Below are 19,418 nucleotides of genomic sequence, written 5' to 3' on the forward strand. Positions count from 1 at the left end.
GCAAAGAAACAAGTTGATTTAGTGTTAGTTTACTATTTTAAAAACCCTAATCAATATTTAAAGAACTGTAAACAAGCTGCATAATTCTCAGAATGTTTATTCATTCAGTTTGTGGATGTCACTGGCAAGGTCAGCGTGTATTGCATATTTTTTAATGCAAGGCACACCAATATTGCTGTTGTAACATATAGGCCAGCCAGATATGGGTAAGGACAGCAGACTGCCTTCCACAAAAAAACATATTTGGAGAAGTAACATTTGTTCGATAGTTTTGCGGTGACTACTATCAATACAGATATATTTAACTGAATTTACATTCCCTATTTTCTTTAAAGGGACTATGAACATATCTCTTAAGATCATCTGTGCTGGCTTCTATATTGTATTTCAGTAATATCACCAATATGAGCGAACCTGCCTGAATTTAGTTCAAATGTCATATACACTTGAAGCATGTGAATATTCCTGAAGCATCAGTTGCATCTTTGCTGCAACAATTGATTTCACCATATATTTGTTAAGCAGTGCCAGACAGTCAATGTGTTCTTTAAACATGAAATAGTTGCATAAATAATTAACTAACAAATGAATTACAAGAATTACAATGTTTACTCACCTCCCCACCTCCAAGTCCTTTCATTTATATTTGTTGGTAGGTTAATCTGCATGAAACTGTCTAGTTGGTGTACAGTTTGTGGAATGACAATAGATAAAATTGATAACCCTCTTGGAAACAAAGTGACTCATTTGGGGTTAATGATAAAACTTGAGCCACAATAACTAATCCATTATGAAATAAAGAAGACATGTTTTAATTTGACAAAGATTTCAATTGATTGCCAAAAAGACTTATTTAATCCAGTGAAATTACTTTTAAAACAAACTTGGTCATGGAATCTGGGTGTGACTGCAATTGAGGCCATCATTTATTGCTCATGTATAATTGCCATTTAAATTGTATTGGTAGCCACCTAACCACTACATTCTGTGCAGTGTAAGTACTCAATACAATCAGGGAGGGAATTCCATGATTCTGACCAAACAATAATGAATGTATATTAATGCATTTTGAAGTGAGGAAGCTGTGTAATTTGGAGGAGAAGTTGAAGATTTGGTGTCCCCATTCTCTATGTTACCCTTGTGATTTTAGGCTACCAACAGTTCTACATTTAGGAGGTGCTGTGAGGGATTTTTGGTAAACGCATCATTTAGATGGTATACGCTGCAGCTGTGGTGCACTCATGATAGAGAGACAGTGAATGTAAAAGGTGGTGAATACCATTTCAAACACACAGACTATTTTGTCTTGGATATTGTCAAGCATTGTGAGGGTTATTGGAGGTGCGCTCATTCAGAGAAATGGGGAGTCTTTCATTATAGTCCCAACTTCTGCCTTGTATTTCTTTCTGCAGAATACCCAGCCTCTGATTGTTCCTATAGCTGTAATAGTTATGCAACTGGTCACATTAAATTTCTGGTTCATGGAAACCTTTAGATTGTTGCTACCAGAGAATTCAGAAATGGCAATGCTATTGAGGTCAAGGGATGATGGTTAAACTCTATAATAGAGATTGTCATTGTCTGGCACTTGCATTGTACATTGCCACTTATCAACCCAAGGAGGAGAAAATGAGGACTGCAGATGCTAGAGATCAGAGTCGAGAGCGTGGTGCTGAAAAAGCACAGCAGGTCAGGCAGCATCCGAGAAGCAGGTAAATTGACGTTTCAGGCATAAGCCCTTCATCAGGAATGAATCAACCCAACCCTGAATATTGTCCAGGGATTAATGTATGCAGATGCAGATTGCTTCAGTATATAAGAATCATGAATGATTGAAAACTGCAATGATCTGAACATTTACTTTTTAAAAAATCCTCACTTCTCACATTGTGATAAAGGAAAACTCATTGATGAAGCAGCTGCAGATGGAGGGACCTAGGACATTACTTTAGAAATTTGTGCAGAGAAGTCCTGAGACTGAGGTGATTCACATCCAACAACTACAATTATGTTTTGTTCTCATTATGACTCTTTACATGATAAGCTTACTCTATGACGCCCAATGACTTCAATTTAAAGAGGGTTCCTTGATGCTACTCTTGGTCAAATATAGACTTGATATTAAGGGCGGTCACTTTCAATGCATCTCTAGAATTCTTTAGATTCGTGGAGGTGGAGTCTCTAGTCGCACTAACAGAATTCAAAGTGAGCACAGGAACACAGGAACAGGAGCAGGCCATTCAGCCCCTTGAGCCCGTTCTACCATTCAATAAGATCATGGTCAGAAGTCACATTGCATGAGGTTAAAGTCCAAAAGGTTTATTTAAAATTACTAGCTTTCGGAGTGCTGCTCCTTTGTCAGGTATAACCCCATATACCTGAATTTGGCCCACATCACTTAAAACCTTTGCTTAATAAATAAAATCTATCTTACAGTTAAAATTAACAACTGATCCTGCAAACACTGCCATTTGTGGAAGACAGTTCCAAACATCTACGACCCTTTTTGTATAAGTGCATTCTAACATCTCTTCTGTATGGTCTGGCTCTAATTCACAGATGTTGTCCCCTTCTTCTAGAGTTTCCAACTGGTGTAAATAATTTATCTATTCTGTCTTTTCCTGTTAACATCTTGAAGACTTTGATCAGATCACCCTTTAATCTTCTAAATGCGAGAGAAAGGAGGCCTAATTTGCATAATCTGTCTTCATAACTTCACCACTGAAGTCCAGGTATTATTCTTGTAAACCTACACTATACTTCCTCCGTTTCTGAAGTGTGGAGCCCAGATCTACTCTCAGTTCTTCAAATGGGGTCTCACCAGACTTTTGGACAGCTGCAGCATAACTTTTGCATCCTTGTACTTAATCCTTTAGATGTAAATGACAGCATTCCATTAGCCTTCTGCATTATTTTCTGCAGTTGTTCATGACATTTAAAGATCTAGACATCTGAACCACCAAGTCTCTTTAGATATCTACTGTATGTTACCATATATCATCTAGAAAGTACCCTGATCCATTCTTTTTCAGTTTTTGATGAGGAACTGTCACCTGATAACACTGAATGGCACATTCCTTATTTTATGGATGATCCAGCCCAGATTGATGGATTGACAATTGATGGAACGGATTTGTCCTGTTTATTTGTAGACACAGCATACCTGGCTAATTTTCTGACATTCTGCAAAGTAAATTGTTTTTTGGAAACCATCAAAATTATGTTTGTGTTATGTTGCAGAAAGTAAACCAATTCAAATATTAATATTGCAATGAAATTAAGGAGACTTTTTAATGTTTCTTCTGTTTCATATACAAAAGGTAGACAATAAAGCAAAATAAATATTGAAACATTTTCCAAACATTGCAAAAACACTCAACTGATTTCTTGTGTAGGCTACCAATGTGGCTTTATTGCTTATGCCAAAATCTTAAATATCGTATGGAAGTGTTTAAAGTGAAGTGGCTCTTGTTTATATTGGGTTAAAGGTCCACATCATAAAGCGGCTGATAATCTAGCACTAAATCATTTCTGCGCTGAGGGAACAGCATAAAAGACAGTTAGAGTAACAAATAGGACCAGCACAAAGACATAGCAATGGATATCTTTCTACCATTACGTAACTTCAGAGGAGATTCACTTATAATTGATCAGATCCTGCTCACTAGTAATAAATAAGCTTGGTAAGAAAAAAGACTTTTAATTTCCTCTTACTGACAAAAAAAAGTTTTTAAGAGGAAGTAATAAATGAAGAACACAAGGAACACAGCTTAATTTGAAGCCACTTATGAACAATAATTTATATGAAATTATATTTATTCTTTTCAACGATAGTAAGTAGTTCTTTAAAGTGATCAAATAAAATATATAATCAAATTGTATCACTTAAAAGCAAAACCAAATTACAGAATCTGTCCAATGCATAATGTTGTTAAAGTACATTATAACTGTCATCTATTTCACCACCACCCCTCCTTGACTTATATGGATTAATGTTTATGCCAAACAGTCTATTCCGGAGCCATTGACAAGTTAATTCATCAAAAGTATTGATCTGTATACATTTTGGGAGTTTTGCACAACATGGCCACAACAGTTTCCATCCGGTAGACAGTAGGCAAACTCCATTGCCACAGATGTATTGGGAAGGTGAACTTTCATGACCTGAGGTGGCATGGTGACTCAGTGGTTAGCACTGTTGCCTAAAGTGGCAGGGACCCAGGTTCAATTCCAGCCTTGGGCAAAAGTCTGTGTGAAGTTTGCATATTCTCCTTGCGTCTGCATGGGTTTCCTCTGGGTGGTCCGCTTTACTACCACAATTCAAAGATGTGCAGGTTGGGTGAATTGGCCATGCTAAATTGCCCATCGTGTTCAGGGATGTGTAGGTTAGGTACATTAGTCAAGGGTAAATGGGTCTGGGTGGGTTATTCTTCACAGGGTTGATGTGGACTTGTTGGGCGGAAGGGCCTGTTGCCACACTGTAGAGTTTACGTTGAATCTGTTTATCTCTCTATGGATGTTGTCGGATCTGCTGAGTATTTCCAGAAGTTTTTCTATGTCTCAAACAGGCCAGTTCAGAGAGAGGAATAGAATTGGTGGTAAGGAAACAGATCAAGATGGGGCCCAAAGACAAAGATTTACACCTTGCCAACTAGAGGAAATTCATGCACAGCAAGGACTGGATGTCAAACAGCCCAACAACAAATTTGGTGCATGGGACAAGAGAGATAGCAGAGGTGGAATTATCATTGGAATCTCATGTCATGTCTTCAGGTGATATTGGTAAAGGGGAACTGCAGGTACAAAATAGGAAAAGACAAAAGATAGATTCTGGGGAAACTCAAGAAGTAGCTATGGGAAAATTGGATGGTCAGCCACTGAAGGAAAATCTCTTGTTATGACCAGACAATTGTTAGTGGAAGCAGGCAAGGACACTCCTACTGAATAGGAAGTGGAAAAAAGGCATAGGGACTGATGATGTGGTCAACTTAGTGAATAGTTTGTTCAGAATTTAATTGCAGCTAGAAATTACACAACACCAGGTTATAGTTCAACAGGTTTAATAGGAAGCACACTAGCTTTCGGAGCGACGCTCCTTTATCAGGTGATAGTTGAGGCTCAATCCTACAACAGAGTTTATAGCAAACATTTACAGTGTGATGTAACTGAAATTTTACATTGAAAAATTGATTGTCTGTTATCTGTTAGAATACAGTGATAGTTTCACTTCTTTCATGTGTAAATTACAAAACCTTTTTATTAAAAAGTTGCATTATAAAAAAGAGGTTTTGTGATTTACACATGAAAGAAGGAGCGTCACTTCGAAAGCTAGTGTGCGTCCAATTAAACCTGTTGGACTATAACCTGGTGTTGTGTGATTTTTAACTTTGTACACCCTAGTCCAACACCGGAATCTCCAAATCATAATTGCAGCTAGTATCTATATCTATAGCAAGTATAGATAATCATGTCTAATTTTCACAACAAAAGTAAATAAGGAAAAATAGAAAGCATGCAGTGTGTAAAACAAGGTTTAGTTTTAACTAAGGTCTGAAAAACAAGGCAATTTGTTTCAGATTACTACAAATGATTTCATTCTTTACCTCATTTTATTTATTTTCAACCTAATTTTTTCAATCTAAAAAGAGACAGCGCTGAATCACAAATGTAGAAATTTTAGACAATTTTCACTCTGCAAATCAATAAATAATGCCAGAATGGTTTCTTCAAAATAAATCAATTTCCAGCTGACAATTAACCTTTCACAACATTGAGTTCCATCAACAAAAATGAAACCTATAAGATAAGAAATTTTAAAACATGGACAAAAACAGCAACAATCTCCCCACACTAAAGGTTAATGAGATAAATAGCTGAAAAACTGGTGGCTCACCCTCTTGAACAGCTTGAAATGGATTGTTGGAATCAACAAATCTGACAGAGAATGTTATCTTTTCGTTTTGTAGTATTTCTTCATTCATGTTCATTTCAGCCACAGCTAATCGAAACATTTTGTCATCCTTTCTTGCAGATTCCTCAAAAATTGCACCTGAAGAAGGGAAAAATATTGATACAAACCCATTTACTTGAGTGTACTTAGTCAATGAATCAAAATTATTTGTTAATTAGCTTAATATTATATGAATGCCATGAATTTGAAAAAAGTAAAGAATCAACTGAATCAATAATCTTTAAGTATGGTGGCGGACTTGCATTCCTACACAACAAGAATTTACTTGCATATTAGTCACATTGACTTTTCTGTTATATTAATTAATTCAAATGAAGTATTTCTTAAACAAAGTATGACTTGGAGCTGCCCGGTGTTGGACCAGTTTGGACAATACCAGGTTTATTTTGAAACACTGGCTTTCGGAGCACTGCTCATTCATCAGGTGGTTGTGGAGAATGAGACCATAATTTATAGCCACAGTACAGTTTCATGAGATGTAATTGTATATTAAACAATTTTAGATTCAGGCTTTCATCTTTTAGAATGGGATGTGCTGATTTCTGATCTTTGATATGTATGGCTAAAATAATAATGGTCTCACACTCCTCTTTAATATGAGTCAAACTGATTCTACTTGTAAAGTGGTATTTACAGAGTCATTCATGGATTCATGAAGTTTTAGAGCAAATTAAAATGTAATTCTGCAAAAAACAAATTCACCCCAGAAACTTATATGTGTGCACGTGTAGGAGAGACAGAGTGAGTATGTGCATGTGAGTACGTGCGTGTGGGTGTGACTGCATGTGGTAGAGTGTGTGTATATGTGTGTGAGAGTGCGATGAGGTGTATGCCTGTGAGAGGGTGCTTGCGTGGTGTGAGTGTGGGGTGTATATGCATGTATGTGCATATGACAGAGAGCTTGACTCAACATTGGGACATAGACAGACCTCACACCTTAATGGATTGTCTGAGTTGAGATGGCACCAATTGTCAGAAAAGCCAGAGATGGATGAAAATGTAATTTAAAAGAAGTTCTGGGATTTACAATATCAAAGAACAGAAACCAGCACATCCCATTCTAAAAGATTAAAGATTAAAATTGTTTAATGTATCATTACATTTCTATGATACTATACTGTGGCTATAAATTCTGTGTCTTATGGTCTTATTCTGCACAACCACCTGATGAATGAGCTTCAAAAGCTAGTGCTTCCAAATAAACCTGTTGGGCCATTACCTAAAAAAATGTAGTCAAAGTTTTGACCAAGACATTCAACATAAAGCATAATAAGTTTATCAGAAATATGCAAAAGTTTAAGGCTTTCCACATTATTAGCACGAGAATCAAAATTGAATTTGCTTTTTGCAGTCAACAATGAGTTGAATTTGCCTCAAATTGGGTGCTTTGACCTGTTATGGCACTGCTTACATTATTTCTGGCAACATTTTGTGATATTAAAGAATCTAACACATGTCTATTACAGCTAACTATTATGTACAAACATTATATTCATGCACTTAAGTGTCTGTGTTAACATCAGGTTATTAGATTGCAACAGTGGAGTATGCTTTCAGTAACATGTTATGTGATCCCAAGTAAGGTGGAGTGTGAAAGACCATTGTTCTTTTAGCCATACACCAGTGAGGAGCTTGTTAGTTTGTCTCCTGAAGGCATGCTGTCAAATTAACCATGAGATATACAACATTTCTCTTTTCTAAAGATAACATACCTGAACATAAACAGATATGCACAGGTACGTGTTAGCAATTTAGTAAGTATACAAACAGGTAAAACAAGTTTATATGATTAATATTTCAAATTGTTATATTACACTTTGGAACTCTGACATTTTGATCTCATGATCATACGCCTGTCTGAAGGATTACACTTTTATTCTTGATTGCACTTTTTTGACAACTTGTTTTTTTTTAGCTGAGAATTGTTGGAACTCAACATCACCACACCTACCACCTTCACAGTAAGTTTCCTCACAGTTCATGCACTATTGATATTGGAGTATTTTCTATTCCTTTGCAACGTATTACTTTACATGGTCAGTGAGGACTTTGTGTGACACTGGCTGTTGGTACGTTCTAGAAATCTTTGCTGGCATCTCAGTATGTAAATCTGGATTTCTAATTCACACTTTTTATCCAGTTTGCAGTTCAGTTGGATTTTGTTTGGTCAGAAAATAAAATGTCCAAGGAGGAATTAGAGATTAAGGCCTGTAAGGCTATGGGGAAGAATGGTTTGGAGGAGGTTACTGAACACAGTAGAATTGGCAGTTTGAGGTGTACTTGTTTTAATGCAAGAAATATGACAAGTAAGGCCGATGAACGCAAGAGCTTGGATTAATACACATAAATAATAAAAATGTCAATTATTAGGGAACCTGTAAGGGGGTAAGTTTAAATGAGATATGAGAGGGAGTTTTTTTTAGACAGAGAGTAGTAAGTGTCTGCAATGGACTGCCAAAGGAGGTGACGAATGTGGATACAAAGCATAATTTAAGATGCACCTTAACTGATATATGAATAGGCAGGGCAAAGAGGGATAAGAACATGTAGGGATGAAAGGCTTTTAGTTTATAAAGGCATCATGTGTCAGCACGGTCTCAGTGGGCCAAAGGGCCTGTTCCTTTGTTCTTTATTTCACATGCTTGCTTTTCACATATCTCTTTTGTTCTGCTCTGTCTTTGGAGAAGAATACCCCATGTCTCAGAGGGTTAGGTTTTTTTGCTGGGCAAGGTCATTACATTTGCCTTCCAAGTTGTGCTGAGGGTGGTAATCCTTTTCAATTGGAGCTCTACAGCAATGAGCAATGTAATCTTAAAATCTCGCTTTGTTGCTCAATACATAATGAGCACAGATTCAACAGTACAGATCTCATATTCGGACAATTTGTTCGAACATAGATAGTGGTGTAACAATGTGAAATTGCTCATTCCCCAAGTGTACACATCTTGAAACAGTTTGTCAGAGTACTTGGGTCTATTGTCAGCCATTATCTCATCTGAAATACCATGTAAACTGTGAGTAGCGTTAATCACTAATCACTAACAAAAGTCTTCAAGAAGGGTCACTGGACCCGAAATGTTAGTTTTGATTTCTTTCCACAGATTCTGCCAGACCTGCTGACATTTTCCAGCAAGTTCTGTTAATTATGTCAGAACTGGTCACATTTATTGTGTTGCTATGTCATTAAATGATGCAAAACCTAGAAAACTAATCCATAATAAGGATATAATTTTCATTGTGCACTGTAACTTGGTTTGTTGTTATTTTCATCCTAGGAGCGAATGGAATGCTGTTTGGATGTGGAGGCTCTCTCTGCTGCTAGGGTTGATACGATTGCCATTGTCTCACGTGCATCCACAAGTCATTGACGATTCTGATTTATCCCTGGCCAGTCTATGGATTTCTGTGCTTACTCTCTTGCACATTCAATATTTATGTGACCTGGTGCAGCATGAACATGATGTCTTCGGTAATGCTTTTGGTATTAGGACTTATTTGTCCTTGAAAATGGCTTGCTATGGTATACAGTACCAAGTTCTTCTCTGTGTAACCAAAACAATCTCATCTCCTCAGCTCCTTCCTTAATACTGTTAGCCCATTCCTGGATAATAACTTTTCTTCAACTATCACTGTTCACATTTCATCAATTGCAAACATTCACACTGGTCCTGGCCAAACTTTTAACAGATAAGCGAATGATTTCAACTTCATAGTCAAGAGCTTGAATACGTATATCAAGATGGATATCTTGGTCTTTGTTTAGGTTGATTAATCAGCTCAGTATGTAAGAGATGAAATCATTTTCATACCTGACCTATATTTCACTTCAGAGTTATCCTTTTGGAGCTTGACAAGGAAACACTGCCTTCGAAGGTTTGCATGCATTAATAGTTGACAAAGATCATTGAGTGCCTTATGATCTGTTTCAACAGAATGTTTCTTGAAATAAGTAGTTTTGAAACTGTATGATTCAATTACCAGAACTAATGTTTTATATTGGAATAGTTGGCTTGTGCAAATGACAGGGATTTTGAAATAAAAGCGATAGTTTTTGTTTGTCTTGTAAAAGATATCCACCTTGATTTGTTTTTTTTGTGCTGCATCATCTTTAAGAATTGTGTCTTTGTGGGTTGTAGTATAGCAGTGGGTCAGGAAAATCTAATAGAGAGAATGGAAGGCATATTTGTGGTCATCTTACCACATACAGGGAATGGCCTTAAAGAGCAGTTCTCTCGAGGAGATATTGGGAATATCTGGTGTGAGGAAATTAAAAACTCTAAGGCAACACACCAAGGATCCTTTTTATCCTACGAGGTCAACATTTGTTTATCATGCTTCATCCTGCAGATTCTATGAGTGCAGTGCATAGCCCCAAACTGTTTTATCTGGTTAATGTTGATTTGGCATTTGCAGTGTGAAATATCAATCAATAGCATCATGTTACTCTCATCACAAGATGAAGGTTATAGTCATGCTGGAACTTTGTCTTAGCCATGACTGTGATATTTTCAGCTATGCAAATAAAATCAGGCACATTCTTAATAATCTAGAATATTCCATGCCTTTCTGAGAGACTAAGTGACAACTATTGGGAAATAAGGCAGGGCAGGTGACTGAGGTGTCATTGGGAAGCACTTTGGGGCCAGCGACTATAATTCTGTTAGATTTAAAATAGTGATGGAAAAGAATAGACCAGATCTAAAAGTTGAAGTTCTAAATTGGAGAAAGGCCAATTTTGACGGTATTAGGCAAGAACTTTCGAAAGCTGATCGGGGGCAGATATTCGCAGGTAAAGGGACAGCTGAAAAATGGGAAGCCTTCAGAAATGAGTTAACAAGAATCCAGAAAATATATATTTCTGTTAGGGTGAAAGGAAAGGTTGGTAGGTATAGGGAATGCTGGATGACTAAAGAAATTGAGGGTTTGGTTAAGAAAAAGGAAGCATATGTAAGGTATAGACAGGATAGATCGAGTGAATCCTTTATTTCCCTCTAACTAACGCACCTAACACTTTGGGAAATTTAGCATGGCCAATCTACCTGACCTGCACATGCTTTGGACTGTGGGAGGAAACTGGAGGACACGGAGGAAACCCACACAGACACAAAGCGAATGTGCAAACTCCGACGTCTGTATGGAGTTTGCACATTCTCCCCGTGTCTGCGTGGGTTTCCTCCGGGTGCTCCGGTTTCCTCACACATTCCAAAACATGTGCAGGTCAGGTGGATTGGCCATGCTAAATTGCCCATAGTGTTAGGTGCGTTAGTCATAGGGAAATAGGTCTGGGTGGGTTACTCTTCGAAGGGTCGGGGTGGATTTGTTGGGCCGAAGGGCCTGTTTCCACACTGTAAGTTATCTAATCTAATCTAATCTATAAAGGAAATAGGAGTATACTTAAGAGGAAGATCAGGAGGGCAAAACGAGGACATGAGATAGCTTTGGCAAATAGAATTAAGGAGAATCCAAAGGGTTTTTACAAATACATTAAGGACAAAAGGGTAACTAGGGAGAGAACAGAGCCCCTGAAAGATCAGCAAGGCGGCCTTTATGTGGAGCTGCAGAAAATGGGGGAGATACTAAATGAGTATTTTGCATCAGTATTTACTGTGGAAAAGGATATGGAAAATATAGATTATAGGGAAATAGATGGTGACATCTTGCAAAATGTCCAGATTACAGAGGAGGAAGTGCTGGATGTCTTGAAATGAGTAAAGGTGGATAAATCCCCAGGACCTGATCAGGTGTACCCGAGAACTCTGTGGGAAGCTAGAGACGTGATTGCTGGGCCTCTTGCTGAGATATTTGTATCACTGATAGTCACAGGTGAGGTGCCGGTACACTGGAGGTTGGCATACGTGGTGCAACTATTTAAGAAGGGTGGTAAGCACAAGCCAGGGAAGTATAGACCAGTGAGCCTGACCTCGGTGGTGGGCAAATTGTTGGAGGGAATCCTGAGGGACAGGGTGTACATGTATTTGGTGGGGCAAGGACTGATTAGGGGTAGTCAACATGGCTTTGTGCATGGGAAATCATGTCTCACAAACATGATTGAATTTTTTGAAGAAGTAACAAAGAAGATTGATGAGGGCAGAGCTGTAGATGTGATCTATATGAACTTCAGTAAGGCATTCGACAAGGTTCCCCATGGGAGACTGATTAGCAAGGTTAGATCTCATGGAATACAGGGAGAACTAGCCATTTGGATACAGAACTGGCTCAAAGGTAGAACACAGAGGGTGGTGGTGGAGAGTTGTTTTTCAGACTGGAGGCTTGTGACCAGTGGAGTGCCACAAGGATCGGTGCTGGGTCCTCTACTTTTTGTCATTTACAGAAATGATTTGGATACGAGCATAAGAGGTACAGTTAGTAAGTTTGCAGATGATACCAAAATTGGAGGTATAGTGGACAGCGAAGAGGGTTACCTCAGATTACAACAGGATCTGGACCAGATGGGCCAATGGGCTGAGAAGTGGCAGATGGAGTTTAATTCAGGTAAATGCGAGGTGCTGCATTTTAGGAAAGTAAATCTTAGCAGGACATATACACTTAATGGTAAGGTCCTAGGGAGTGTTGCTGAACAAAGGTGCTGGCAGGTGGGACGAGATTGGGTTGGGATATCTGGTCAGCATAGATGGGTTAGATTGAAGGGTCTGTTTCTATGCTGTACATCTCTATGACTCTATTGGAAACAGTATGGTTAAAACGGCACACTACGTGTTGTAAGGTATTAGGACTCTTCTGGTCAGTGGGTAGACCACTACCCAGTAAGCTCGGAGGCAGAGGCGGCAGAAGAAGTGTTCGACGTCATGGCGTGTATTAAATTTGTTGATGCGTGGACGGAGGGGAATGAAGGTGAGCCCTTTGCTGAGAAAGGATCCCAACCCCCATCACCAAACCATCATCTCCCCAGACCATACAGAACCTCATCACCTCAGGAGATCTCCTACCCACAGCTTCCAGCCTCATAGTCCTGGAACCCCGCACTGCCCAGTTCTACCTCCTTCCCAAGATCCACAAGCCTGACCATCCTGGCCGACCCATTGTCTCAGCATGCTCCTGCCCCACTGAACTCCTCTCTATCTACCTTGAAACTGTTCTATCTCCCCTAGTCCAGGAACTCCCCACATACTTTCGAGACACACCCATGCCCTCCACCTCCAAAACTTCTGTTTCCCCGGCCCCCAACGCCTCATCTTCACCATGGATATCCAATCCCTCTACACCTCCATCCACCATGACCAGGACCTCCATGCCCTCCATTTTATCCTCTCCAGACGTCCCCAACAGTACCCTTCCACCGACACTCTCATTCGTTTGGCCGAACTGGTCCTCACCCTTAACAATTTCTCCTTCGAATCCTCCCATTTCCTCCAGACCAAAGGGGTAGCCATAGGCACATGTATGGGCCCCAGCTATGCCTGTCTTTTTGTTGGCTACATAGAATATTCAATCTTCCGTAATTACACTGGCACCACTCCCCACCTCTTCCTCTGCTACATTGATGACTGCATTGGCGCCACCTTGTGCTCCCGCGAGGAAGTTGAGCAATTCATCAACTTCACCAACACATTCCACCCTGACCTTAAATTTACCTAGACCATCTCTGACACCTCCCTCCCCTTCCTGGACCTCTTCATCTCCATTAATGACGACCAACTTGACACCGACTTTTTTTACAAACCCACCGACTCCCACATCTACCTGGATTACACCTCTTCCCACCCTACCTCTTGCAAAAATTCCATCCCGTATTCCCAATTCCTCTGCCTCTGCCATATCTGTTCCCAGGAGTACCAGTTCCACCACAGAACACACCAGATGGCCTCCTTCTTTAGAGACCGCAATTTCCCTTCCCACATGGTTAAAGATGCCCTCCAATGCATCTCATCCACATCCCGCACCTCCGCCCTCAGACCCCACTCCTCCAACTGTAACAAGGACAGAACCCCCCTGGTGCTCACCATCCACCCTACCAACCTTTGCATAAACCAAATCATCCGCTGACATTTCCGCCACCTCCAAAAAGACCTCACCACCAGGGATATATTTCCCTCCCCACCCCTTTCCTCCTTCCACCGTGACTACCTGGTCAGGTCCATGCCCCCCCTACAACCCACCCTCACATCCTGGCACCTTCCCCTACCACTGCAGGATTTGCAAAACCTGCACCCACATCTCCTCCCTCACCTCCATCCAAGGCCCCAAAGGAGCCTTCCACATCCAAAGTTTTACCTGTACATCCACCAATATCATTTAATGTATCCGTTGCTCCCGATGCGGTCTCCTCTACATTGGGGAGATTGGACGCTTCCTAGCAGAACATCTCTGGGACACCTGCACCAATCAACCACACTGCCCTATGGCTCAACATGTCAACTCCCCTCCCACTCTGCCAAGGCCATGGAGGTCCTGGGCCTCCTTCACCACCGCTCCCTCACCATCAGACACCTGGAGGAAGAACGCCTCATCTTCAGCCTCGGAACACTTCAACCCCAGGGCATCAATGTGGACTTCAACAGTTTCCTTGTTTCCCCTTCCCCCACCTCACCCCAGTTCCAAACTTCCAGCTCAGCACTGTCCCCATGGCTTGTCCTACCTGCCTATCTTCTTTTCCACCTATCCACTCCTCCCTCCCCCCGCCACCGACCTATCACCTTCATCCCCTCCCCCACTCACCAATTTACTCTATGCTACTTTCTCCCCACCCCCCACCCTCCTCTCACTTATCTCTCCACATTTAAGGTTCTCTGCCTGTATTCCTGATGAAGGGCTTTTGCCCGAAATGTCGATTTTACTGCTCCTCGGATACTGCCTGAACTGCTGTGCTCTTCCAGCACCACTAATCCAGAATCTGGTTTCCAGCATCTGCAGTCATTGTTTTTACCTATATAATGTATTGTTAAGCTGAATGAAATAAATGGAATTACACAAGCCTCCAGAAAATATTGATAATCTGCCACATTGTATTTCTATGAAAAAATGAGGGCAGTTTGCATAAAGGAAAGTGCCGCAGGATAGATAGTCTTATGATTATCTAGTGCACAGTTCTTGTGCCTTAGAGTATGCCTTTTAATTTTAGAGTGTAAAATTTTAATTCTTAAAACCATGAGTTAACTATTGAAGATTTGGTACATGCAATATAAACAAGTTGGTTTTATTATGCTTATAGATCAGGATGGATGAGATATAATTACAAAACAGCAGGTGGATAAACTAATTGTCTGGTCAGTCCAATAGCCAGATCATCATTGAAACAGAGCATTCTGGGACTGAGAGTTCGGACTATGCAGAACCAAAACTTCAGCCAACCTCCTGGGAATTGATAGAAATCGTAGATTCTGGCAGGCAATTCCCCTGCATCTGCAAACCTCCATGGAATCCATCAATGGTGAATGAATCAATAATTTTACTGTCACATGCATTTGGGAAAATACAGCAAAAAGTGTCTTGTCGCCACAATCCGGCACCATTTTGACTGACAAAATGAATGGAAAGAAATTACTTAAATCGAACTTCATCTTCTGTTCAATTGTCAGAAAAATATAAAAGGCAGAAAATAACATTCAGTTTGATAGTCCTTTCTGTCAAGCATGACTCCAGGTTGTCTTAAGATCCATGGGGTTTCTGTGAGGTGTGTTCTGGTCTCCCAGCACTTCAAGACTCCCCATCCCCCCACTCTGCTGTTTCTGGGTCCAGCTGATGCCCCAGGGTTCCCCGCCTCTGCTGTCACAGCCTCACCGACATCGTGAGGAGTTCTCGCTCAGGGCCTACCATGACCATGAGCCCCTGCTGCAGTTGCTGCCTCACCAGGAATCCCACTCCAACCTCCTCCGCAATGATACCTCCTCTGCCACTGACAAGAAGATGAAGGAAAAGGCAAAAAAAAAAGACAGAAAGGAAACAGAACGAAGGATGCAGCCGACCTGGAGTGGATGGGCCCTGAAGCCCAAGTGCTAATGCCTTGCCAGTGCTGCCATCTTTCAAATTCAGGGAATTCTCCTTTAGTTAATTGTTACCCAGAAAAGTTAGACAAGTGAAAACCTAGCTGAATTCCCTCTAACTCACCACAAATACCTCCACCCTGTACTACACTTCCCCTTATCCCTTACACCCATGGATACCTGATAATCACCATTTGATCAGAACGTTTCCAACACGTTTGCAACAGTCCTCACCACCAACCTGATGAACACCCTCCCCCTCCAAAACTGAAGCCCTAAATCCCAAGGTGACCCCCCCCCCAACAAACCCCAGCTTGTACCCAAACCCAACCAGAAGACACCAATACTCTCATAAGTCCCAATCTGCTTCTCCCTGCCAGACCCAGTGTCTCCTCATTCCTTGCCAAACCTGGTAACAATTTCACTAGACCTGATAACACCACCACCCATCCTCCACGTCCTGTTCTGACTCTCCCATTCTACCCTCCCCTAGGGGCAACATTCACTTTCCCCAGCTGCCAGACTCTAACCCATCCCATCTCCAATGCTGCACCCAAAACCCATTTCCCCTACATACCCACCACTCAACAGTCCTTGTAAACTAGCATCCTACTCACTTGGCACTCTAACCCCTTAACCTACTGTTCACCCTAACCCTACACTTAGCATAGACACTTCCTTGCAGTTATCAAAGTGTCTGATTGTGCTGCTCGACATTTAATTCTCAAAATACAGCACAGGAAGTGCTGCAAAAGGATGGCACGGTTGACCTTCCCCTTATATTCTGCACTACAAAAGAACTGTTTGATTTCAGCTGCACTCCACATTGCTGAGGTTTTCAGAATAAGAATTCCTGGCTAAAAATCCAGAGCTCAGTCCAAGCACAAAAACAGGAGCAGAGTGGCAATCTGATAGTGACTGCATTTCTCAGAATATCCAGGTCAGTAAGACCTTAAGGTATAGGAGCAATAAGACCAGAGGGCATAAATAGGCCATTCAGCCCATTGAGTCTGCTCCATCATTCAATGAGATCATAGCTCATATGTTTATCTTCAACTTCACTTTCCTGCCTTTTCCTCCATAACCTTCGATTTCCTTACTGATTAAATATCTGTCTCTCAACAGTGCACAACCTCAAAAACAGAAACAGAAAATGGAAGCAGAAAAGGCTGACTTTTCTTGGTCCTGATGGCACAAAACTGACTCTGAGACTTGAAAATCAAAACTTCTAGGGAATCTAAAAGTGGTTGAGGAAACATCAAAGTGAAGTAACTCCTCAGAGGCCGGTATCCCATCACCAAGCCAACCTTTAATTAGAAATAGTGATGCAGTTCCCTCACAGCCAGCCCTCAGCACTTCTGACACTCTTGTTTATATCTATCAGTCATGATAGATATGAATGGCTCCTTGATTGGACTAGATTAACAACCCCAATCAGGGAACTCATATTCTATGAATTCCACCTGGCTGACCCCATTACAATCACTACACAAGGGACACAGAACATCATAGTGGTTGTTGTCTAGGCCCAGTTTGGCTTGCTGCTCACCACGAAATAGCCAAAATAATTGACAGTTAGCATTCATCATGTGGAATGCAAGTGAGGCTCGATTACTGCTGGAATTTGGAGAGAACAGAAGACAGAAAATGCACAATTTGATGATGGAATCTACAGTGGCCTGTAGAGTTTTGTGTCAAAGAAAGCATGCAGCAAATTAACTTTGAGGGATTGAAAAAGTAACAAGAACAAATAACTTAGGTATCTGTAGACATGAGGTGGTCATTGAAGATTAATTCAATTTGAACTGAATACAATGTTTCAAAGATTCCCAAGCACTGTGGTAAACTTATGGGCTGTTCCTTGTCTGACTAAAAATAACTTTTAAAAAAATCATAGCCTGTGGGGGAATTCTTAAAAAGAGAACAAGAAGCAGAACCAAGAGTCTGACATATGTGAGTATAATGTGTGTAAACACATAAACTTGCTGGTTTTATTGCATTTGTTCTTTATTGTAAAAAGGTTTCTCTTTTGTTTACACAATCTGAAATGTTGTGTCACTGTTTAACCAAGAGAAAAAATGTGCCTGGATTTCACTTTAAACGGGTCCCTGATCAGGCTTGCCACAAAATAAAGGTCATTAAAAGACAGACATCAAGATTAAATAGTAATTAATGTTTCTCAGACTGTGGTAGCTAGTGGGAGACTCTAGAAATCAATAACAGGACCTGTTTTGTTTTCCATAAAATGTATATGAACTAGTTGATTCCTCTGTGGATTTGCCTGAGTCAGAAGATGTGCTAAATTATGAAATCGAAAATAAGAATGGAAAAACTGCAACATTTGCATGCTTTAGAGAAGAGCTTTATTGTTATATAGGGGAATCATGGGAAAACGGTAATTACATTGTTATATTAGATTGTGCAAGTGAGCCAACAGGCCTCCTTGGAGTCTTATGACTTAAATAAATATTGGAGCCAAAAAAATTAAATAAATACTAAAGAGGGCAGCAATTAAATAAATGGCAAGGGAGGTCAGAAATTCAATCAAAGAAACCAGATAATTAAATGTCAGGGTCAGGAATAAAACAAATAAAGAGAGCCACAGGCATTTACACATCCCATTAGTGCAGGTAATTTGCTTGTGGAATGTAGCATTGACCATTCACACAATGAATTGAGAATAAAGTAATCACAGGATAGTGTAGTGGTCATACCACTGGACTCGTAATCCTAAAGTTCTGGGGAGATTGGATCCCACAATATCGTTTGGTGGAGCTTTGAGTTTAATAAATTCAAAACTGGTCTAATGTATCCATGGTTCTTTTGTTTAATGATAATTGGCAAACTGGTTCACTAATGCCTTCAAAGGGAGGAAATCTGCTGTGCTTACCTGGTCTAGCCTAAATAGGATTCCAGACCGCACAACATCTAGAAAATCTAGAAGTAGAATCAGTCTGGGTGAATCAATGCTAGGAGAAAATGAGGACTGCAGATGCTGGAGAGTCAGAGTTAAAAAGGGTAGGGCTGGAAATGCAAACTAATCATATTGATTGGAAGCACACCAGCTTTCGGAGTGCCGCTCCTTATCACCTGATGAAGGAGCGACGCTCCGAAAGCTAGTGTGCTTCCAATTAAACCTGTTGGACTATAACCTGGTGTTGTGTGATTTTTAACATCCAACACTGGCATCTCCAAATCATATTGATTGGAGTTAATGATAAGCACCCAAACAGCAATGATAAGGTAGGGGCTGATATTAAACAAGAAATTAGAGATGCATGTAAAAAGGATGCTGAAATAATATTGATGACTTTAATTCCCATCTAAACTGAGCAAACCACATTAGCAATAATAAAATTGCAAACTAATTCCAGGAGTGTGTACAAGGTGTTTTTTTTTACTAATAATCATGCTGTGCAGGGTCCTTTGAGAAGGATGACCATAATATGATGGAATTCTTCATTGGGAATGAAAGTGAAACAGCCTAATCCAATATTGCAATCCTA

At 40.3% G+C, this 19,418-nt stretch overlaps 1 protein-coding gene across 1 annotated transcript in view; it reads right to left on the reverse strand.

Annotated features, from left to right (window-relative positions):
• Positions 1 to 19,418, reverse strand: part of LOC132823558 (glutamate receptor ionotropic, delta-2-like) — a 536,033-nt gene that overhangs the window by 451,087 nt on the left and 65,528 nt on the right. The window contains exon 2 of the mRNA XM_060837503.1: positions 5,894 to 6,049. Within this exon, the coding sequence (XP_060693486.1) occupies positions 5,894 to 6,049 (156 nt within the window). The remainder of the gene's footprint in view (positions 1 to 5,893; positions 6,050 to 19,418) is intronic.

The sequence above is a fragment of the Hemiscyllium ocellatum genome, chromosome 16, assembly GCF_020745735.1.
Source record: "Hemiscyllium ocellatum isolate sHemOce1 chromosome 16, sHemOce1.pat.X.cur, whole genome shotgun sequence".
NCBI classification, from domain to species: domain Eukaryota; kingdom Metazoa; phylum Chordata; class Chondrichthyes; order Orectolobiformes; family Hemiscylliidae; genus Hemiscyllium; species Hemiscyllium ocellatum.